This window comes from Schistocerca nitens, chromosome 7 (assembly GCF_023898315.1).
Source record: "Schistocerca nitens isolate TAMUIC-IGC-003100 chromosome 7, iqSchNite1.1, whole genome shotgun sequence".
In the NCBI taxonomy this organism is placed as follows: domain Eukaryota; kingdom Metazoa; phylum Arthropoda; class Insecta; order Orthoptera; family Acrididae; genus Schistocerca; species Schistocerca nitens.
Genome location: NC_064620.1, coordinates 140,391,674 through 140,416,882, shown reverse-complemented (window position 1 = coordinate 140,416,882; position 25,209 = coordinate 140,391,674). Strand labels below are relative to the sequence as shown.

The window sequence follows — 25,209 nt, the reverse complement described above, 5'->3', positions numbered from 1 at the left end:
TAAACTTTGTAGTATTACAACCATGGTTCTCAAAATGTCTACTTTTGAAAAAATAGCATATAATGACATTAGTTTCACCTATGTTGTTCATGAAACTCGCCTAAAGACAGTTATTTTAAACTAGTTACCATGAGAGCACAAAGCTGTCATAATACTTACACCTTGGTTATTTACTTCTGCCACTAAAATGCAATGGGCTTGTGTGAGGAGATGCTAAAAAGTAATGCCTCCAATTTTTTATGTGAAAACTCTCAAAGATTTTTAAATAAAACAAACGTTATTAACATTCTACATCTTTATTCTTCACGTCTACATATTTATTTCTCTACATGGTCACCCTGGCAGTGAACACATTTCTCCCAAGGAGAGACAAAGTTTGTTGATATTGTCACTGTAGAATATTTAAGTGTGTTGATGGAGCTACAATCTCATATCTGCTTGCACTGCTTCATCACTATCAAAGTGACGTTCTCGACTGTGTTGTTTAAGTTTCGGAAAGAGATGAAAATCAGAAGGGGCTAAGTCAGGACTGTATGGAGAATGAATGATAACAGTGAACCAAAATCATTGGATTGTTGCAGACATCGCAGTGCTTGTGTATATCTGGCCTTTTATTGCTGAAGAAGAGGGTGCTCAGTGTGTGGATGATCTCCAAATTTGTAACTCTATTACAGCATGTTGTTTCTTGCACATGGAAATCATTACCTTACACACCGATATTTTACCTGCAAGAATATAGAATCTTGTAGCGGCAGAGGGCTGCAAATATGTAGGCAAGAAGAATAAAGATGTAGAATGTTAACATTTGTGTCATTTAAAAAGCTGTTAGAATTTTCACATAAAAAATTTGGAGGCAGTACTTTCAGCCCCCCCTCCTAAAGAATGCACTAAGTTAGGATGAAATAAAAAAAATCACATTTCTGAGCTATTAAAATTATAAAATGTGTTATATTTCACCTGGATCTACTGATTTTTCTCATCGAGCACATTCAAAACTTAGTTCTTTTCAGTGGATCACTGTGAGAGATTCTTGTTGCTTAAACCAGCAATGCATTTTGTATGGAGCTTGTTCCTCTCATGTTGTATACATTTTTCCTGATACAGGGAAAACTTTTTTAGCTAATCAAAGTAGAGATTATAAATAAGTGGCTCTATATATCTGTTGATGAAATATGAGGTTATATTATGCAACAATATAACATTATTTTCTTCTTTCCCATATTAGTTTTATATTGTTGTAATAAATATTTTTGCAGGTATGATAATATGGCTGACTTGTATGCTGTGGTAAATACTTTGCAACATCTGGAAAAAGCCTATATACGTGACTGTGTAACACCAAAAGAATACACAGCAGCTTGTTCAAAGTTGCTTGTTCAGTATAAAGCAGCTTTTAAGCAAGTGCAAGGGGATGAGTTTCCTACTATTGAATCATTTGTACGGAAATATCGTGTGAGTGCTTATTTCAGTTTATCAGCTTTTTTCTGTTCCTAAGGATATTCTAGTTATTGATTGACTGTAGAAATCTAGTTTGTGTTATGGGTTTGCTAATACACCTTGCATAGGCCAACACAAGTCCCTAATATTGCAACTTAGCCAATTAAAGCAATAAAATAACTTAAGGTTATGTGTGGTATTTTGATCAATATCAATAGACATTTTAAAAGAAATGATAGATAATATTTTAAAGTAAGTTCTGGAAAGATTGTGTGAATCAGAAACAGAGTTTTGTGGAAAATAAGATTTTATTTATTTGTTTATTTACTGTCTGTAAACAAATACAAGGATTTGTGTACACATTTTACACTTCCTGTCATAATGTTCTGCAGACAATTACAAACTATAAAGATAAAAAATTATATAGCTTGACAACTGGTACATATAAATACTATCTGTACAAATGAAAGTAATCTACTAATTCAAGGCCATTTCAAAGCAGCTTTCGCTTGAGTCTTTTTTGGAAGATCATTTATAAAATTTGATCCCCTTGTAATAGGCGTTGTTGCCTGCACTTTTTGCATTATGTCTTTCAAGATGATAATCATAGTCTTCCCAGTATTGTAAATGTACACATCTCTATTTACACTAGTACACTGCTTGTATTTTAAAATTCGTTGAACACTTTTACAAACATATATTGATGTAAATGTTAGTAGATTCTTACTTTTGAAAATCCCTAAGTGAAATGTAATACCTTTGTCCAGTTCCTTTTATTTGTTGAAATTAGTGGTTAAAGATTGTACTTTGTTGAAATCATTCTTATGCATTGTTATTTGCTAGCTAAAGTCTTTTAACAGTTGTCCAAGCTATTGACTGTTTGCATTATTACAATGCTTTCCTGTAGTTGGTAAATGATAATAGGTCTTCTGTTACACTGTTCTTTGATTATTTTTTATAACAGCGACCATGGTTGATCTTTCATTTCTGAATCTCATTTCATGCTATGATATCTCAGTTTGTCTAATATTAAAGTTACTAACACAGTCTCTGTACACTTCATCCAGCAGGAGAATATGCAGTTCCTATTGTTGTTCTAACTAGTCCCCTATTAGTAACAAATGTATTATGTTCTTGTTTTGTTTTTCCTAACATGTCTGTTTATACAATATCTGTCTTCTTCTTTTTATATATTTTGACCAGTGCTCCTCATACGATACCTTTCTTGCTCATATTACGGTGTTCCTCTTCTGTAACTTAAAATTTCAATTTATTTTTCGTTTTTCCTGTTACTATAGTTCTTGAGTAAACTTCTTGCTTTTGTTTGTTAACTTCTTCCTCTTCCAAAGACCAAATTTGTAACTTCCTGGCAGATTAAAACTGTGTGCCCGACCGAGACTTGAACTCGGGACCATTGCCTTTCGCGGGCAAGTGCTCTACCATCTGAGCTACCAAAGCACGACTCACGCCCGGTACCCACAGCTTTACTTCTGCCAGTATCTCGTATTGGAAGGTAGGAGATGAGATTGCTGGGGCCTTTGCGACGTGCATGGCGTCGTCGCTGGCGGCGCAGCGTTCCTGTGTATCGCAGTTTGAAGGCTATTGATATTGACTTGGCTGGACAGTTTAATAAACAACAACTGATTGGAGGTCCAAATGTATTTCGTGGACTCCATTTGAACTTTACATGTGATGTACAAGCAGTTTTTGGAGGTAGTACATGGCTAACACTTGCTGTTGTATGGGGCAATCATGCTGATTATGGTGGCCTTGAAGCATTTCCAGATGCTAACATTTTGACTTGGAAGACATGGAGTATAGCTGAGACTACAGGACTCTTGGCTAAACAGCCTTATGGTACTCTTGTTCAAAGTATGCCATTTGTGTTGAGTGCTAGAAAGAAGAAGAAATTAAATGCTGATGAGTACCTTTTTATATGGGCTAAAATTGGTAATGGAAATTGTAAAATAAAAATCAATGGTGACTGTATGTTATATTACAGACAATAAAGTTGTCCTACCCAAGAACCATCCTTATCCATCCCGTGAGGGTTTTTTTTTTTTTGCGCTACGCGTCTTACTGCGCGTGACCTTGATTCGGACTTAGAAATTTTTCAGCGTGCCTTATATTTACTTGACCCGTGTTGCAGAAGAATTCACTTCCGGTCTGTGTTATTCTTATGGGATTTAGCGCTCTTATCAATTTTTTAAATCAAAAGTCACTTCCGGTTTTTAATGAGCGCTGATAAGGACTTCCGGCGCGCTGCTGGCCACTTAGTCAGTTGGTCCGCAGCAGCCGGTACTGCAACACAACACGGGTCCTAGTATTACTAGACCCGTGTTGCAGAAGAATTGATTATCTGTCATTTTTGCTTTTTGTGCTGTGGGTTGCAGGGGTTAGGTCCCCTGGGGAGGTGGGCGGGTTGTTTATTTGTTTTAGCTGTTGCAGAAGAATTGATTATCGGTCGTTTTTGCTTTTTGTGCTGTGGGTTGCAGGGGTTACGTCCCCTGGGGAGTTGGGCGGGTTGTTTATTTGTTTTAGCTGTTGCAGAAGAATTGATTATCGGTCGTTTTTGCTTTTTGTGCTGTGGATTGCAGGGGTTATGTTCCCTGGGGAGGTGGGCGGGTTGTTTATTTGTTTTAGCTGTTTAATTTATTCATTTCGTTCTGTAATAGAGTGATCCTTTATACAATATTTTTATCTTTAAAGTTTGATTGTGGTGGTTATTGGTCGCACCAGACCCCTCTCCTCCCCTCTCTCCTCCCCCCTCTCCTCCCCCCTCTCCTCCCCCCTCTCCTCCCCCCTCTCCTCCCCCCTCTCCTCCCCCTCTCCTCCCCCCTCTCCTCCCCCCTCTCCTCCCCCCTCTCCTCCCCCTCTCCTCCCCCCTCTCCTCCCCCCTCTCCTCCCCCCTCTCCTCCCCCTCTCCTCCCCCCTCTCCTCCCCCCGCATCTCTCTCTCACCCCATCTGTCTCTCTCTCACCCCATCTGTCTCTCTCACACCCCATCTGTCTCTCTCACACCCCATCTCTGTCTCTCTCACACCCCATCTCTGTCTCTCTCACACCCCATCTCTCTCTCTCTCTCACACCCCATCTGTCTCTCTCACACCCCATCTCTCTCTCTCTCTCACCCCATCTGTCTCTCTCTCTCACCCCATCTGTCTCTCCCTCTGCATCTGCCTCTCCATTTAATTCTGTCTACAGCCAAACTTCTGTAACTGTGTGTTATTTTTAACTGTATTAATAACCATTACATTTTCAGCTTGATTGTCCTGCTGCTTTGGAAAGGATTAAGGAAGATCGGCCAATCACAATCAAGGATGACAAGGGCAACACAAGCAAGTGCATAGCTGATATTGTTTCGGTAAGATTGTGTACTACTGTTTTAATGCACCATAAGGAGTAAGTGAAACAAGAACAGAATTTTGTGAAGCATATTTATTTGTGCACCCATACTTTGCTAGCATGTACTGCTGATGACAAGTTTTCATGTTTGGTGGTCGTCTGCACTACATTGTGACACAGCTGATGGAATGTTCCTTACTGAAACACTGTGTAACTTCAACGTTACTACTTGAATGGAAAACAAAACTTTTCATAGCTGTGTTGAGTGATAGGTTCTAGGTGTTTGGACTGTGACTTCTGTTTTGCTTCTCTCTTAATGAAATATATGTGCTACCACCACATAAACTCACTCTTCAGTTTATCAGATTGTTCCCAGGTGATGGGTTCACACCAGGTGGTGCTTAGAATTTATGCAATTAACTTTTTTTTAAATTTCACTTATATTAGTATTGTTTTTAGCTTTAGCTGCAAAAACTTCATTCACACTATTGTTAAATGGTGACACTTTGTTTGAAACTCCTAAAATTATCACAGAAGAAAGACTTAACAAGGCTTTTACCTTCTTTTGTGTGTATGTAAATATGGATATATTTCAGCATACATTTTGTTGTTGATTAGCATTGAATATTCATATGTTGGAGTTATATGTATCTCTACATCATCTAGTATTTTGCAGGCATACTTAAAATTAACTGTGCCCAAAGCTCAGTGCCAATTTTGAAACTTGGTCTACTACCATCATAAAAGTCTTGTAATATTCCAGTACAGTCATGACAGTTTTAAATATCTTGCTATAAGAATTTGTTGTGCCTTTTTGGGTTTTGCACACAGACAGGGCATGGCATTGAATGATAACAAACAGCAATAGGGGTCTTTTCCAGGAGGGGACAGGAGCTTAGAACTTACAGAATCGTTGAGCAATCTGCAAATAAACCAGTTTGATTTTCATTATCTTTGTGTGTAGTCAGTCACAAAATTCTCCATGAGTTATCTTAGGAAATCTGACTCCTGTATATTTTTTTGCTTTGTTTCCATAATACCAAGAACTAAATCAAATCAGCATCAAAATATTGCAAAACAGCGCAGAAACTGAAGATGGTTGAAGAGTTCAGATAGTTTTTAAAGAGCAGTGGCAATTACTGAGGTAGGTGGTACTGTATTTCCTCATTTAAATCATCGCATGAATGTCAAAGTGACAGTTATCGAAATAAATTACCACGAGATAGAAAAGCAAGTGAAATCACCCAGCAGAGGGGAGGCCACTACACCTGATAAGATACCAGTACAATTTTACGTAGAGCACACTAAAGATTTTGCTCCTCTTCAAGCAGCTGTGTACTGCAGATCACTGGAGAGGCGAATCGTTCTCAGTGATTGCAAAAAAAGTCCAAGTCATTCCCATTTTCAAGATGGGTCATTAGACAGCCGCATAAAAGTACAAGCCGGTGTCTTTGAAATCAGTTTGTTGTAGAATATTGGAACATGTTTTGTGCTTGCATATTATAACATTTCTGTAGATCAAAACTCTCCTGTTTAGGAATCAACATGGGTTCCAAAAACAATCGTGTGTAGCCCAGCCTGCTTTATTCATCCACGAGACTCAGAAGGCAGTAGATGCCAGCGTCCAGGTTGATTGTGTGTCCCTTAGCTTCCGGAAGGCATTTAATATACACTCCTGGAAATTGAAATAAGAACACCGTGAATTCATTGTCCCAGGAAGGGGAAACTTTATTGACACATTCCTGGGGTCAGATACATCACATGATCACACTGACAGAACCACAGGTACATAGACACAGGCAACAGAGCATGCACAATGTCGGCACTAGTACAGTGTATATCCACCTTTCGCAGCAATGCAGGCTGCTATTCTCCCATGGAGACGACCGTAGAGATGCTGGATGTAGTCCTGTGGAACGGCGTGCCATGCCATTTCCACCTGGCGCCTCAGTTGGACCAGTGTTCGTGCTGGACGTGCAGACCGCGTGAGATGACGCTTCATCCAGTCCCAAACATGCTCAATGGGGGACAGATCCGGAGATCTTGCTGGCCAGGGTAGTTGACTTACACCTTCTAGAGCACGTTGGGTGGCACGGGATACATGCGGACGTGCATTGTCCTGTTGGAACAGCAAGTTCCCTTGCCGGTCTAGGAATGGTAGAACGATGGGTTCAATGACGGTTTGGATGTACCGTGCACTATTCAGTGTCCCCTCGACGATCACCAGTGGTGTAGGGCCAGTGTAGGAGATCGCTCCCCACACCATGATGCCGGGTGTTGGCCCTGTGTGCCTCGGTCGTATGCAGTCCTGATTGTGGCGCTCACCTGCACGGCGCCAAACACGCATACGACCATCATTGGCACCAAGGCAGAAGCGACTCTCATCGCTGAAGACGACACGTCTCCATTCGTCCCTCCATTCACGCTTGTCGCGACACCACTGGAGGCGGGCTGCACGATGTTGGGGCGTGAGCGGAAGACGGCCTAACGGTGTGCGGGACCGTAGCCCAGCTTCATGGAGACGGTTGCGAATGGTCCTCGCCGATACCCCAGGAGCAACAGTGTCCCTAATTTGCTGGGAAGTGGCGGTGCGGTCCCCTACGGCACTGCATAGGATCCTACGGTCTTGGCGTGCATCCGTGCGTCGCTGCGGTCTGGTCCCAGGTCGACGGGCACGTGCACCTTCCGCCGACCACTGGCGACAACATCGATGTACTGTGGAGACCTCACGCCCCACGTGTTGAGCAATTCAGCGGTACGTCCACCCGGCCTCCCGCATGCCCACTATACGCCCTCGCTCAAAGTCCGTCAACTGCACATACGGTTCACGTCCACGCTGTCGCGGCATGCTACCAGTGTTAAAGACTGCGATGGAGCTCCGTATGCCACGGCAAACTGGCTGACACTGACGGCGGCGGTGCACAAATGCTGCGCAGCTAGCGCCATTCGACGGCCAACACCGCGGTTCCTGGTGTGTCCGCTGTGCCGTGCGTGTGATCATTGCTTGTACAGCCCTCTCGCAGTGTCCGGAGCAAGAATGGTGGGTCTGACACACCGGTGTCAATGTGTTCTTTTTTCCATTTCCAGGAGTGTAGTTCCACACTGCCACCTAATGAACAGAATATGAGCATACAAAATATCAGATCATCTGCATGATGGGGTTGAAGAGTTTCTAGTAAACAGAACACAGCATGTCATTCTCAATAGAGAGAAATGTTCAGACATGAAAGCAACCTTGGGCAGATCCCAAGGGAGTATTATTAGGACCATTACTTTTCACATTATATGAGCTAGTGGATAATGTCAGAAGTTCCATGAGACTTTTCGTAGATGGTGATGTTGTATCAAGAGAAGTTGCAGTGCTTGAAAATTGCAGTGAAATGCAGGGAGACCTCCAGAGGATCGGCACTTGGTGTAGTGATTAGCAATTGACCCTCAATGTAAACAAATGGGACATATTCCACATAAATAGGCAGGCAGAGTCGTTATTGTATGATCACGTGGTTGCAGAAAAATCACTAGAAGCAGTCGCATACATAAAATATCTTGAAATATTTATATGGATCAGTTTAAAGTGGAACAACTACATAAAATGAATTGCAGGTGAAGCACAAGCCAGACAAATTCATTGGAAAAATCCTCAGGGGGAGTAGTCCACCCACAAAGGAGGTGGCTTACAAAACCTTCCTTCAAGGAGTACTTGAATATTGCTCATCAGTCTTTGATCCGTACCAGGTAGTTTTGGTAGATGAATTACAGAAGATCCAAAGAACAGTGAATTTTGTTACAGGTTCATTTATAAAACATGATAATGTCACAGAAGTAATTGCCCACCTCCAGTGACAGACATTGCAAGAGAGGTGCTCTGCATCAAACACTAGTTTACTTTAAGTTTGTGATGCCCACCCTGTTTTATCGTAATGAGGTTAATTGTTTTCCTCTTGTAAGTCACTGTGAGTGCCCATTGTATTGATTCATAAATGTGGGCAGACTATCGCACGTAGTAGCATACAGCCTACCAAAATCAGAGCAAGTACTTTACCATAAAAATAGTTGTTGTGAAAGGAACTGAATAATTACTGCTGTGAAATCAGTACTATAAATAAGTATGTACAACTACTTGTAACCAACGACATTTACCAGTTTGGTGACTAATATGAATGGGCAACAGATATAAAACTTACCAGCAAAGATTTCACTACTGACTTAAGCATCAAAACATCTCAGAGTAGCACCAGCCTACAATTATATGTGTAGCTTCAATATCCACCACAGTAGTTAATTCCCTTAATGCAAAAAGAATCACAGTCTCTCTTGTTGTCTTTGTGTGCTACACAGTGTCCAATTCATGCAGCACGACTAGTGATTTTAGATGGTAAATATCATTCACTTGTCGTACTTTTTTGTTTGTTCAAATATTGACCATAAATAACAAATGCTAAAAGTCACATTCAACCAGCTAATTTATATGGAGAAGTATGCTGCTTATAATTATACAGTTTAGGAAACAATTATTGGTGGACTCAGAGTTTGTAATGAAATAAGGAAATTGTTGAAGCAATTTGCTTTAAATAAAAACCAGAAAAATATTTTATTAACTTTTAACATTTTGTCAGTGATCATGGCTTTTATTAGATGGATTCCTATCCCGCAGTACATGATACCCTAAACTTCACAAATGAAATTATACTTGAGTCTTTTATTTGGTGGTGGGCACTGTTTATCACGCTGAACAAGTAATGCTACCTGAAGAACAATTTGCAGCAAATAATAGTGGCTTCACAGATGTAGTTATTGTTACTATCCAAATTGTGGAGTATTTACAGCAAGCCAGTTCACATTATTTCCAAATTGGCAAATAAATGTAGCCACTTCTTCTTAATTGGAATTCTGCTGCTAACAATGCACTGAAGTGGTGTCACTAGCTACTTTTAACTCGTTCATCTGAGGCGTTCTTCATAAAAGCTCACTTTAGTACCAAACACAGTTATATGTACTCACTCTTATGAAGCCGTACTTAACTGTCCAAAAACTGTTCTCTTTCACAGAAGCAGCAGTAACAGTCCTAGCTGTGTATTCATATGCGATAGGTACCCTCATCGTCATAACTGAATATTATAGCCATGAACACTTACACAATTGTTTATAGTTACAATACATTTAAAATTTGAAAAAACTATTTTACAAAACATGTTACATATTAGACAACTGAGAGTTTAAACAATATTGTTTCTAAATAGTCATCAGCATTTAGATCGCACTTTTTTCTGTAGGTGGCAGCACTCTTCACCCACTTCCATTCATTGTGTAGTTATACTTCATCCGCTGTGTGTCAGATGACTACACTAGGCGCACACTTTTGCCTTGCTGCCTGCTGTATTTGAGCATCCTCTGATGCTTGGCGAACACTAGTTATAAATAGTTATGTCGAAGATTTATTTGCGTGGCCTATTATGTTGTAATGGTTTCTTGTATCGTTAAAAGTTCCAAGAGTATATGTACCTAGAAGAATTAACCATTTTATTGCTTCATGCTGTGTAAGATAAGATAATGTCACTGTCATTAGGCCATTACAGCTTAGACAATTTTTTTTATACATCTTAAACATTAAATTAATAAACAGAACAGTACAGTTTGTCAGTTGTTAGCTTACAATTCTATGTCACAGTCAAAAGAAGTTGGCAGCAGGACATTTATTTAATGTTTTCCTAAATGCACGCCATGGAAAGTCTTGTACCATCTGCGGAATGTTATTAAATAGTTTATGGCCCACTAGCTCATAGCTATTGATTGTCCTTGATAGTTTTGGGTATGACATATGTACAGAATTATTTGTTCTTGTGTTGTGACCACAAATATTGTTTCTACATTGTACTTCATGCAGATTCTTTTTTTTTTTTTTTTTTTTTTTTTTTTTACAGATTAACGTGTGGTATATATACAGATTTATAACACTTATTATTTTACATGCAGATAACAAGGTATATATGAAGGTAGTATCTGTTCCCGAAAGAACAGATACCATTGATGACCGTGCAGCCTCTAGAATGAAGTGATAGTTAAATCGACACCCTAGCTGCAAACAGGCATTGATATACAACATTGGGGATATGTAGAAAATGCGTGTCCCGACCGGAACTCGTACGGGACTTAGTAGATTAATCTGCCACGAGTAATGAGTGTGATGGGCAAACATCGATTAGGCGCACTACGAATGTAGTGGTGTGGACATGTTGGGAATGTGGGTCTCACAGGGAGTGTGCAAGGGATAAGTCCCTGCAGGCGCACTACTATCTATGCCCTCGATGGCTCAGATGGATAGAGCGTCTGCCATGTAAGCAGGAGATCCCAAGTTCGAGTCCCGGTTGGGGGCACACATTTTCTACATCTCCCTAATGATATATATCAGCGCCTGTTTGCAGCTTGGGTGTCAATTTAATTATCATTTCAGATAACAAGGGCTTACAATGTGCTTTATGTTGATATTATGTAATGACCCTGATTGCTTTCTTCTGCAAAAGTAATATGTTTTGAACATGCCTAAAGTTTCCCAGAGGATAATTCCGTATGACATAATACTTTTGAAAAATGCAAAATAAAATGTTTTAACGTAGGCTGCTGGTACACATTTCATAAGGCAGCTTAATAAGTAAATTTCTCTAGGCAATTTAACACTAATGTATTTTCTGTGTTGCTCTGAGGACAATTTGTCATCTAAGTATACCCCCAAGAACTTTATATGACTGGGATCATTAAAAGGGCTTTTGTCCTTTAGACCAAATACCATATTTTTTTGTGTTTTGTTCTCATTCAGGAGAAACCCATTTGACCCAAACCAATATGATTCTTAGGCAAGTGTATTGTCAACAGAATTGTTTAGCTTATTCGAATCATTGTTATAATTTAGGAAGGTAGTGTCATCTGAAAATAGAACCTTATTGGAGCTTTGGACAGGTCATTGATTATGACCAAAAACAAAAATTGATCCAGTACAGATCCCTACGGAATTCCCACCTTAGTTTGTTTCTCGGCACGCTTTTCTGTCCCATTACACACAACTTGCCTACAGTTTTGGAGGCAAAACGTTAAGTTTTAGGCCGTTATCCCTGATGACATAGAAATGGAGATTCTGTAGAAACATGTCGTGTCCTGCACGGTTGAATGCTTTACTCAGCTCAGGCCATAGAATGTGGACTGAGCAGAGACTTTCTCCTCAAACACTTTAAGAACGTATTTCGTTACAGAATCTAGTGCCTCAGTTGTTGATTTTTTTCTAAATCCATATTGTGCTGCATTGAATATTCCAAGTTTTTCAAAATAGGTGGACAGTTGAAGGTAAATGAAGTATTCTATTATTTTGACCAGTACTGGAACTAGTGATACTGGTCTGAAACTAGCAGGGTTATCTTTGCCACCCTTTTTATACACAGGAACCACCCTAGATAATTTAAGCTCCTCGAAAGCATCTCTTTGATATACATTTATTTTATGCTTTTAGTCAATGGATGAACAATAAAATCAATTACTTTCTTCAGCTATTTGCAAGAATGTCATAAATAACAATGCTATCTGATGACTTGAAGTTCTTTACTATTTTTAATTCAATAGTAGGTGTAACCTCAAAGAAAGTGAGACTATTATTGTAGGGTTGTCTATAATAATTTTTTTCTGGTAGTTCTAATGGACTTGTATCAAATTTACTGATGCTATTGCTTCCTTCCTCCACAGATAAAATAATCATTAAACTCTTGTTATGAGATACTGATTTTGACCTTATGTGATTCTTTGGCAACACTGTTTAGGAGATTCCAAGCAGTTCTGCATTTATTGTTAGAACTCTCAATGCATTTTGTGACCTTTTTGCTTCGGTGACTGCTTTTTTATAATCGCTTCTCCCTCTTACATACAAGGATTTTGCATTTTTAGACTTAGTATTCTATATGTTTAACAGCATCAATACGTGGTATTTCATATTAGACAGGGTTTTAGTGTACCAAGAATTTTTCTTTTTCAACGTATGCTTTTTATAACCTCTTGTCGGTTACTTACATCTTCTAATGGGAACACTATAATGAAATATTTGCAGAAGTGAGTTTAAAAAATTCAAAAATTATCTTATCTGTCTCTTTATTTGATAGACAATGATTGCCAATATTTCTCTGGCAAAAGCAATCCCTATCTTAAAGGTATTTCCTGAAATTATTGATTTTTTTTCATTGCTTATTGGCGTAGTGATCACTGTTTTTGATTTATCCAAGGCACCACTAAGGTTGACTGAGTTGATACTATTAGAATATTTGGGGACACATTTGTGGTCAGTAAAGGAAAACATTGTTACATCACATTGAACTTGGGCACATTTAAAATAACAAATGCATTTTTTTAAGCATGCTAGTTCCCAAGCAGGTTTATAATTAACGTACTGTAGGTTGAACTGTCACAATAGGTTTTTCAAATCACTAACACTATGCTTAACAGTTAACATGTCAAAATCAAAATTAAGATCCCCATGTATTATTATGATATCATAGTTTGTGAATCTGTTGTCAGTGAGTCCACCAAGGAGGACATCCAGTTTCTCTAAGAAAGCGTTAATAATGCCATTGGGAGACCTGTACAGTGATAACTGCTATTACCTTCATACTGCTAATTAGCTTCATACCTCTAATAACTATACCAGTAGCTTCAAAATTAATTTCTTCGCACATATAATCTAGATCTATGTTTACCAATTGAGCAATTGATTAATTTGCCAGCATAAATTGCACACCACCTCTCTTGTGAACTCTTCTGCAATAAACTATAATTTTCTAACTTAAAAAGTTCATCTTTAGTGGTCTGTTGTTGTTGTTGTTGTTGTCTTCAGTCCTGAGACTGGTTTGATGCAGCTCTCCATGCTACTCTATCCTGTGCAAGCTTCTTCATCTCCCAGTACTTACTGCAACCTACATCCTTTTGAATCTGCTTAGTGTACTCATCTCTTGGTCTCCCTCTACGATTTTTACCCTCCACGCTGCCCTCCAATGCTAAATTTGTGATCCCTTGATGCCCCAGAACATGTCCTACCAACCGGTCCCTTCTTCTAGTCAAGTTGAGCCACAAACTCCTCTTCTCCCCAATTCTATTCAATACCTCCTCACCGGGCGAGGTGGCGCAGTGGTTAGCACACTGGACTCGCATTCGGGAGGACGACGGTTCAATCCCGTCTCCGGCCATCCTGATTTAGGTTTTCCGTGATTTCCCTAAATCGTTTCAGGCAAATGCCGGGATGGTTCCTTTGAAAGGGCACGGCCGATTTCCTTCCCACTCCTTCCATAATCCGAGCTTGCGCTCCGTCTCTAATGACCTCGTTGTTGACGGGACGTTAAACACTAACCACCACCACCACCACCACCACCAATACCTCCTCATTAGTTATGTGATCTACCCATCTAATCTTCAGCATTATTCTATAGCACCACATTTCAAAAGCTTCTATTCTCTTCTTGTCCAAACTATTTATCGTCCATGTTTCACTTCCATACATGGCTACACTCCATACAAATACTTTCAGAAACAACTTCCTGACACTTATATCAATACTCGATGTTAACAAATTTCTCTTCTTCAGAAATGCTTTCCTTGCCATTGCCAGTTTACATTTTATATCCTCTCTACTTCGACCATCATCAGTTATTTTGCTCCCCAAATAGCAAAACTCCTTTACTACTTTAAGTGTCTCATTTCCTAATCTAATTCCCTCAGCATCACCCGACTTAATTCGACTACATTCCATGATCCTCATTTTGCTTTTGTTGATGTTCATCTTATATCCTCCTTTCAAGACACTGTCCATTCCGTTCAACTGGTCTTCCAAGTCCTTTGCTGTCTCTGACAGAATTACAATGTCATTGGCGAACCTCAATGTTTTTATTTCTTCTCCATGGACTTTAATACCTACTCCGAATTAGGGTGGCATAAACCTGTGACAGGACTGGAATAGGAAATTCTGGGTTGGTGGATTGGGCAGGTCGTGCCCCTGGGTCTTGCACAGATATGTGATCCTTGTGGCAAATGCCTGGGGTTGGGAGTGGCATAGGGATGGACTAGGATGATGCAGAGGTTGGGTGGGCATTGGAACACCACTTTAAGAGGGATGGGAAGGATCGTGGGTATTATGTCCCTCATTTCAAGGCATGATGATTGACAATCAAAGCCCTGATGAAGGATGTGGTTATACTGCTCCAGCGTGTAGTATTGGGTGATGAAAGGGGTACTCCTTTGTAGCTGATTCTTGGGTATGGTGAGAGGATTTGGGGTGTGAGGGGAAATGGCATGGGAGATCTGTTTGCAGACTAGGTCTGGGGGATAGTGCCTGTCCGTGAATGCCTTGGTGAGACCCTCAGCATTCTGGACAAGGGAGTTCTTGTAACTGCAGATATGCCATCCCCGGGTGGCCATGCTGTAAGAGAGGGATTTTGTGGCATAGAAGGGATGACGGCAGTCAAAATGCAGGTACTGTTGGTGGGTTTAATGTCGACAGAGGTGTGGATGGAACTATCAGAGAAGTAGAGGTCAACATATAGGAAGGTGACACACCGGTTTACAGAGGACTGGGTGAAGTGGATGGGAGAGAAGGTGCTGAGGTTGTGAATGAATGAAGATATGGTGTCTTGGCAATGAGTCCAGATCGTGAAGATGTCATCAGTGAACCTGAACCAGACTAGGTGTTTGGCATTTTGGGAGCCTAGTAAGGTCTCCTCTGGGTGGCTCATAGACAGGTTGGCATAAGAGGAGTGCTGCAGATTTGTTTGTATGCCTTTCTTGGAAGAACAAGTAGTTGTTGGTCAGGATAAAGTTAGTAATATGTATGAGGAATGATGGAGTGGGTCTGGAGTGCGAAGAACGTTGGGACAGGTAGTGTTCAATAGCGGTAGGACCATGGGCATGAGGGATGTTGGTGTATAGGTAGGTAGCATCAACAGTGATGAGTAGCGATCCAGGAGATTAAAGGGGTGGGGATGATGGAGAATCAGTGAAGGAATTTGTTGGTATCTTTGACATGGGAGTCTAGATTATGGACAATTAGTTGGAGGTGTTGGTCAGTGAGGGCCAAAATTCTTTCATTGGGGGCACAATAACCAGCTGCAATGGGGCGTCCATTATTGTTGGGTTTGTGGAGTTTGGGAAGCAGGTAGAAGGTGGGTCTGGGGGGTGTCATGGGGGTGAGGAGACAAAATGGATTCAGGGGAGAGGTTCTGGAAGGGTCTAAGGCTTTAAGCAGGTATACGAGCTTGTGATGGACTTGTGGTATGGGATTATTCTGGTGGATTTTATAGCTGGAGGTATCAGATAATTGACGGAGACTTTCTGCCAGGTAGTCACTGCAATTCATAACAACAATGATGGAACCTTTGTCTGCAGGGAGGATGATTAGGTCATGATTCGTTTTAATGTTGTGTATGGCTATTCATTCTTCTTCTGAAAGGTTGGTGTTTTGAGGAAGGACCTGGGGAAGGATGGTGAGGCTAAGTTGGAGGTAAGGAATAACTGGAAGGCGATTAGTGGGTGGTTAAGTGGCAGTGAGGGATCACAGTTGGATGGTGGTATGAACTGGGAGAGGCAGGGTGCATTGTTGGAATTAGATTGGTTTTGGTTGGAGGGACTGGCGGCAAAGAAGTGCTTCCTTTGCAGTTAGCGAGAGAAGGAGAGTGGGTCTTTGACAAGTCCAGTACGGTTGAAGTTGGGAATAGGGCTAAAGGTAAAGCCTTTGTATATGACTGAAACTACTGTGGAGGTCAGAGTTTTGGTGAAAATTTTAACAGTGTTATGGTAATGTTTCGGCTCTGGATTTGGTGGATTGTTGGTAGGGAGTTTCGGGGGATGCGGCAAGTTGAAAAGGTTGGCTAGACAGGGTTTAGGTGCTGTGACGGGTTGTCAAGGAGGAACACTGTGGGTAGGGTACGGGTTGGCTAGTGGTGCCCCAAGACGGCAGTAGGATGTCAGCATGTTGGATAACTTATGAAGGTGGTGTCTGGAATGCTCCTCCAGGTGCTTGAAAGCAAGGGATTCAATTTCAGAGATAGCAGGGATTGCACAGTAATAGTATCTTGCAGAAGGAGCAGAGGTGGTTCTGATATGCCTGTGCAATGGAAATGCGTTTTTGTAGCACCACGTTCACGAGGGCCATGGACTGGCGGAATCTGAAAAGGTGAAGGCCATTGGGAAAGGAGGGTTCGGTCATTCGCGGTATTCCATGGTTTATGCAGAATTTGCGAAAAGTCTGGGTTTTAGCTAGGGAAAGGGATACTTTTCTGAGCTGATACAGAAAGATGTAATTGGAGTCCATTGTGGCAGCAGTGGTGCAAAGGTAACAGGAATGAATTGAAAATGGCCAAAATAGGTGTTGACGGTTGTGAGAAAACGTGGATAAGAGAAAAGATGTGTAAAAAAAAACACATGAATACACATCCAAAAATATGCACAGATACATAAAAAATCTACAAATGCATGAAACTGGGTGAAATCATATAAAAATACTCAAATATACATTAAGAATGTACAGCAATGTGGGAGAAAAGGATCAAATGAGGTATGGTGTGTGTGTGTGTGTGTGTGTGTGTGTGTGTGTGTGTGATAGGGAATGAAGGGGGGGAGGGGGGATGAGGTAGACAGTGGGTCACAAGTTCATGTGGCATGGACAGGTGAGGAAAGTAAAATGCTAATGCACGTCAGGATGAGAGATGAAATGTGGTAAATAGGGATAAATATAGTTATAACTATTGGAGGAAAGAATCCGGGACATCAGATGTTGCATTAACAAACTGCGCAGTCCAGAAACCTGTATTGTGTGTGGATGATTTCTGATACAGTGTGGCTCAGAAGTAGATGCAATTTGGAAGGTGTTGAATAAACTCAGGAAAGTAGAGAAAACATCTCAGGGTTATAGGATGGAAGAAAAGAAGTTCGACAAAATCAAAAAGAGGAAACCTCAGGTAGGAAATTCAGCAATGTAGGAAAATATAGAGTGCTACTTATCATAAAGTTCAAGACACATTAAGTTGCAGACAGGCACAAGTAAAAGACACTTACATAAAGCTTTCGGCCACAGCCATCATCAGTAAGAGAGAAACATGTACCATTTATACACACAAAGAAGCACACCTCATGCACTCATGACTGCCAACTGCAGCATCTCTGGCCGGAATGCAAGTATCACATGAGATGCAAGCACCAATCTGGAGGGGGCACACTAAGGGAAAATGGATATTAGTGTATGGGTGGGTAGGGTAGGGGGGGTGTGGGGGAGAGGAACACTGTCTGGTAGTGTGTGTAGGGACTAGAATGCCAACGGGCATAGCTTAAGAGATTGTGGGGCTTGGAGATGGGGAAAAAAGGAGAAGAGCAGGAAAAGATGGGCAGGTGCATTGGCAGAGGGTGGTAAACAAAGAAGGTGGGAGACAAGAATGAGAAGATGATTGGACAGTGGAGGTGGAAACTGTTGGTGGAGGGTGTAGGGACAATATGTTATCGTAGATTGAGGCTGAGATAATTATGGGAGCAGAGAATATGTTGTAAGGATAACTCCCATCTGCGCAGTTCAGAAAATCTAGTGGTGGAAGGGGAGATCCAAACAGCTTGGGTAGTAAGGCAGCCATTGAAATCAAGCATGTTATGTTCAGCTGCACATTGTGCCACAGGGTGGTCTACTTTGCTCTTGGCCACAGTCCGACAGTGGCCATTCATACTGGTGGACAGCTGGGTGGTAGTCATACAAATATAAAAGCTGTGCAATGATTGCAGCAGACTACTAAATGACATGGCTGCTTTCACAGGTGACCCTGCTCCTGATGGGGTAGGATAAGCCTTTGACAGGACTGGAAATAGGAAGTGCTGGGTGGGTGGACTGGGGAGATCGTGCACGTGGGTCTTTCACAGAGATATGATCCTTGTTGCAAGGTGTTGGGATTGGGAGTGGCATGTTGGGATTGGGAGTGGCATAGTGATGGACTAGGGTGTTGTGGAGGTTGGGTGGACAGTGGAACATCACTTTAGGAGAGGTGAGAAAGATCTCAGATAGGGTGTCCCTCATTTTAGGTCCTAATGGTAGGTAATCAAAGCCGTGGCAAAGGATGTGGTTCAGTTGTTCCAGTGCAGGGTGGTACTTGGTGATGAAAGGGCTTTGCAGACTAGGTCTGGAGGCTAATGCCTGTTTGTGAAGGCTTTGGTGAGACCATCAGCGTACTGGACAAGGAATAATGTCATTGTAGATACGCCACCCATCAGGTCCGGGCCACCTGTGAAAGCAGCCATGTCATTTACCAGCTCTGCCGCAATCATTGCACAGCCTTTTTTATTTGTATGACTTGGTAGTCGTACATACATAAATACCAGGGTGAACGGCAATCGCCAAACTGTAGCCAAGAGCAAAATAGACCACCCTGTGGCACAGCATGCACTTAACATGACATGCTTGGTTTCAATGGCTGCTCCCCTACCTGAGCTACCTGGATCCTCCCTTCTACCACCAGCTTTTCTGAGCTTAACACACGGTTGTTATACTTACAATATTGCTGTGCAGGATAAACAAATGTAATACGATTTTATTTATATTCGAAAGGATGAAGCCTTTTGATGTGGCCTTTTATCTCCTATAATTGTCTGTTTATTTTGGGTCCATTTCACTGTCACCATCCTATCATTTTCTCAATGCATTTAAGGTGGAGTGAGCACATCAAACAACCAAAATGGTAAAGAGCAGCAATTATTCATTGCTTCCGTTCTAGCTTTATTAGAGCAGATCCAGAATTCAGCTAGTAACTAGCCATTATCACAGTCATGGAGTGCATTCCACTTACTCAATGGAAGGTAATTTGATGAAGTTTTCACATAAAACTAACCATAGGAAAGGCAGATGCCAGACAGATTCATTGGAAGAAATTTCTGGAAGTGTAGTCCATCTATAAAGGGGGTAGCTTACAAAACTTTCATTCAACCATTACTTGAATATTGCTCTTCACATGTAGACCCTTAGCAGATAGGATTGGTAGAGGAAGCAGAAGATAACAAGAGTAGTATTGTGTTTCGTCAAGAGTGCATTTAGTAATCAAAAAAGCATCACAAAGGTGCTCATCTAGTTCCAGTAGCAGATGCTACAAGAAAGGCAATGTGCATCACAGTGTGGTTTACTGTTAATATTCAGAAAGTGATGTTTGTTGAGGAGTCAACGAACATTTTGCAACATCTCAAAAATATCTCACAAAAATAACAAAGGTCAAAATTCAGAGGTTCAAATGGACGTGAAATATCACCTCATCAACAGTTGTACTCTCCAACATTATTCATGATCAGTAGAGGGAAGGATGGGAGTGACAGTGATATATTAAGTACTCACCGCCAGACAGAATAATGCAGCTTGTGGAGGACAGATGAAGAAGTAGACTAAGAATATCCTTGTCAGTATGTTGCATGTCCTTCAGTGTAAGATTATGTCTGTTGAGATGGACAGGTGAAAGATTCTGCTCTCTTGCCTTGCTGCCAAGTAAGCTGTAACTATTTGTTTTTGTTAGGGCTTAATGTATCAAAAAATTTCCTAGCTCGGTAGTGTTTACTCATTAATAAATTATCCAATCTTCAAGAATAGAATGAATCACTCACTGACTTGCCTCTTTTTGTTTCTTGTTTTAGTTTTTATTTTAGTTTTAATTGTTCTTATATACTGAATGAAGAATGAATTATTTGTTTATTGCAGTGATGATTACATCAACAGATCATATCTTCTGTCCCTATCAAACGTTAAATTAGTAGCTGAATACTTGGACTGACAATTTCAAAGAAACTGGATGGAATATTTGATTGTTACATGAGATGAACTGCAGTGCTCATTTCTGTTAAATAATTTTGATAATTTATTTCGTTACATTGGAATGAGTTACGGGTAATTACTCACTGTATATAGGAAGCACTCAGATATAAATAGGCAGATAAGGATTTGGAACATGGCAGTGGACTTCCAGCACTGTGCTTGTCACAGGCCACTGCACCGGGACAACAAAGTTCTGTTATCTTCTTTTTATTCCTCCTGCTCCTCCTCCTCTTTTTTGGAGAGAGGTGTGCACATGTACATTTTAATGCCTACTTTTCACTCAGTATTTCACTGTATATTAAGTGGTTCTTGACTCATCTAATTGTTCGTATTCCTCCCCAGATTCTAGTACCATATTATTTTAATTCATCTTTAGTTTATCAGAGTACCTCTGCCTTCAGATGCAAAACAGCCAGTAGTGGCCATATTATTTCATTTTGTTCTTGCACTTTATGATAAAATGATCTATGACTTGTTGCTTGCTATCACATCCACCCCTCGGTAGGACAGTTGCCCTAGGAATTCGTGACACAATAAGCAACTTTAAGCTTAGCATAATTTTATCAGTTACACAAAAGTAATTTTGCTTACATATTTGTCTGGCAACTCTTTGCAAAAATACTTAATATGGACTGTTTTAGCGATCTGAGACACTTTACTGCAGCACACTTGTATTAATTTCCTAATGTTGCAGTTCTCATTTGACAAATGTTCTGTTAATATTAGTGGCTTTTCTTGTTGATTGTTGAGTAAATTATATTATAATTCTTCAGAAATATTAAGTAAACCAGTCATCATTCAAATTTATTTATTTATTTATTTATTTACAGCTCTTTATCACGATCATGGACAAACTAAGATTAGAAATAAAGGCCATGGATGAGCTTCATCCAGACCTCCGTGATCTGATGGATACAATGAATCGCTTAAGTCTCTTGGGATCAGATTTTGAGGGCAAACAAAAAGTTGCAAGTTGGCTTACAACTTTGTCTAGTATGCAAGCATCGGATGAACTGACAGATACTCAGGTGCGGCAACTTTTGTTTGACTTGGAATCCTCTTACACAGCCTTTAACAGAATTTTGCATCAGTCTTAGTGGACTGTAATTCACTTGTACATAGAGTGCAGAATTTCATTGGTGTGAAGACAATAAAAGTGGTGCGGATATATTTCACTGCCTCCTGTGAGAAATATGTCTCTATATAATGTGAGTGCTTGTAAGGAGTGTAAAATGTATAAGAGAATAAGTTTAAATAAAATGATGTAAGATTGATATTTCATTGGTTCATGCTACTAACTCAGAGTTGTCATAGATAGTAGCCGTGTGTGTGTGTGTGTGTGTGTGTGTGTGTGTGTCAGCTGTTTCTGACGGAATTTTTGTCCGTTGTTTGATCCTTCAACATTTTATTGTATTCTGTGTTTTATCATTTTGGGAGGAAAGGGGAGGTGCATTTTTTGGACATTCAGCAGACTAGTAGCTGATGACAATAAGAATGTAGACTAAAGAGTGTATCAGTAACTTGAAAGCAGAACAATAACTAGAAAGAAGCTATAAAGAGAACTGAGGTAAGAAAAAGTAAGTGTAATAATTATTATGTTGAATGTTCCTGACAGCTGTCCACCATACTGAGAACTGCGCAGACATCTTTACATTTCCTGGACCACTTTCTACTTACTGTTTATGCTGTGTAGAAGTGACTGCAAAAGACAAACATCTGGACTAGAGGCCCAGTGAAGCAGACTTTTTAATTTATTGGTGAGGGCATTACTGCACTCATACCACCAAGAGTTGAATTGTGCATAATTATATTCATTGCAGATGAAAGCAAAAAAAAAAAAAAAAAAAAAAAAAAAAAAAAATGAGCGAAGAACTTTGTGATAAACATAGTGTTGACTTACCAGCTGCCAAATTAGGAGCAACAGTGGAACTGAAAGACCCAAAATTTTAAAGACTGCTTTCAGATCTGTAGCTTTGGAATTACTTAAAAGTCTGTCATCAGTAAAAGGTTGAGAATAGGAAAAATGAAAGGTGTATACTTATGCATTACAGATCCCTTAAAAATTATGTTGGGGCTCCTTTCATAACTGTGGGCCCTGTCAAGAGATTACAGTATTGTTCATGAAATTTGACCGTGCTTGTCACATGAGGAGTGATTTAAATAATGTAAAAAGTGTTAATCCTGGACATTCCATTGTTAGACTGAATGATTACTAACAACACCAGCATTATCACCGAGTGTCAGAGTGACAAAGGAAGGATGAGATTTTGAATTGATGACAGTACACAGTCCAGAAGGAAGGAGATATGATGTCTGCAGTAAATAGCTAATGTTGATTGAATTCTCAGTTGGTACTGGATTGAACATTGCAGTCACATTAAAAAGGAAACACTTTGATGATGTTCTGAATATATATTTGCAGCATCTCAGGAAGGAGTTTCAATTTTAATATTCATAAATAGCTAATTTTCTTTGATCACCACCAAGGCACCAATTGACATGACATAAGATACCTTTTTCTTGACATAGATTCAGGCCAGTTTTCTCTCAGCATCTATTTGAGCAGTGTTTTTCCTTCTGCAAACCACACTCGTACCACCGATAAAAGAACACTACATACATGTTACTGTTTCTACTGCATTTTGTTCAAGAATTTTGGGGGAAGGCATGATGTTTGCCATCACCACATTGTTTCTAATTTATGTATGCCTGACCTGTGAAACAACACACTTCTTGAAGCTCAATCCCATTGGCTGGATTCAGATTACTCAAAACAGGTTTCCAATCCATGAAGTGATCATTAAGACCACCCTCCTGTTACTAAAAGCCTTGTTGTGCCTCAGCGAACACTGTTAGGGGCAGTTACGAAACAACGTAATGTTTCAGTGTATTGTTGGTTGAACTGCCTGTATTGTGACAATGCGGTAATCTCATTGAAGAGCCCACAATCATAAGATGAGCTATGTATACATGAGATAAATAGACATTGTTAGTAAGCAACTTGTGGAATACCACTTACACATAACACTGACATAATTGCTCACATGAAAATCTGCACACATACCCATCACTATTTCCAAAGTGAAACCTTTGTAGTTTGTAATAAACTGTAGAAGTTGAAGTATATACAAAAGAACCATCAAGAACCTTTGACACTCTGCCTGTTCTTGTTGAATCATCATTTGAATGAGCTGACTGGCATGGTAGAGAGACAAGTGGATCACAAAGAATTGGCTAAATGTTTCTCCCATACTTGTGAGGAGCATTAGTGTCTTCTTGGTATTGTTTTTAAACAGTTCACTTCTTTGCTTATAAGTTTTTGATTTCTACAGGAAAATGGTGTCTCTCTCTCCCCTGGACATTCCCACCTCTAAAAAGTAGATTAATAAACATGTGTCTACATTAATTTGTCCACCTCTGATAGAGAGAGTCTTTCATATACAACAGATAATTCATCTGTCCATTCCTCCTTTTAACAGGCATTGTAATTGGTGAATTGAGAGGGGGCGAAGGGGGTATAAATCTGCTTGATTTAAGCAGTTATATGTTTAAAGCCCCGTGCTGTCAGAAGATACATACCTCTTCAATTCATAGGTAACACAATTTTGCACAATGAAGCTCTTCTCTACCATTCATCTCGGTATGCCTCTTCTCCCCCCCCCCCCGATCTCTCACCGCCCCCGATCTCTCACCGCCCCCGATCTCTCGCCGCCCCCGATCTCTCGCCGCCCCCGATCTCTCGCCGCCCCCGATCTCTCGCCGCCCCCGATCTCTCGCCGCCCCCGATCTCTCGCCGCCCCCGATCTCTCGCCGCCCCCGATCTCTCGCCGCCCCCGATCTCTCGCCGCCCCCGACCTCTCGCCGCCCCCGACCTCTCGCCGCCCCCGACCTCTCGCCGCCCCCGACCTCTCGCCGCCCCCGACCTCTCGCCGCCCCCGACCGCTCGCCGCCCCCGACCTCTCGCCAACGCCCCCCGACCTCTCGCCAACGCCCCCCGACCTCTCGCCAACGCCCCCCGACCTCTCGCCAACGCCCCCGACCTCTCGCCAACGCCCCCCGACCTCTCGCCAACGCCCCCCGACCTCTCGCCAACGCCCCCCGACCTCTCGCCAACGCCCCCCGACCTCTCGCCAACGCCCCCCGACCTCTCGCCAACGCCCCCCGACCTCTCGCCAACGCCCCCCGACCTCTCGCCAACGCCCCCCGACCTCTCGCCAACGCCCCCCGACCTCTCGCCAACGCCCCCCGATCTCTCGCCCCCGCCCCGCCCCCCGACCTCTCGCCCCCGCCCTCTCACCCCCACCCCCTAATCTCTCAACCCCCCCCCCCCGAATCTCTCAACCCCCCCCCCCCCGAATCTCTCAACCACCCTGAAATCTCCCCCCCACCCAAATCTCTTCCACCCCCCCAAATCTATCCCTCCCCCTCCCCCTGTGTGTGTGTGTGTGTGTGTGTGTGTGTGTGTGTGTGTGTGTGTGTGTGTGTGTGTGTGTGTTACTGTATTTATTGGTCTGTTTCATTATTTTTGTACACAGTTACAAATTGATATTGGAGACAATGTGAATTTATGTGATGATTACGAAT

General features: G+C 41.2%; 1 protein-coding gene and 1 non-coding gene across 2 annotated transcripts in view; both read left to right on the top strand.

Moving 5' to 3' along the window:
- The window catches only part of LOC126195078 (vacuolar protein sorting-associated protein 28 homolog), a 57,770-nt gene extending 35,869 nt beyond the window's left edge, over positions 1 to 21,901 (top strand). Inside the window, exons 3-5 of the mRNA XM_049933538.1 lie at positions 1,257 to 1,452; positions 4,699 to 4,800; positions 21,456 to 21,901. Of these exons, the coding sequence (XP_049789495.1) occupies positions 1,257 to 1,452; positions 4,699 to 4,800; positions 21,456 to 21,722 (565 nt within the window). The 3' untranslated portion in view covers positions 21,723 to 21,901. The remainder of the gene's footprint in view (positions 1 to 1,256; positions 1,453 to 4,698; positions 4,801 to 21,455) is intronic.
- Trnaa-cgc (transfer RNA alanine (anticodon CGC)) lies at positions 13,924 to 13,996 on the top strand. Its single transcript has one exon. It is a non-coding gene; the product is annotated as a tRNA-Ala (tRNA).
- Positions 21,902 to 25,209: the final 3,308 nt, after the last annotated feature.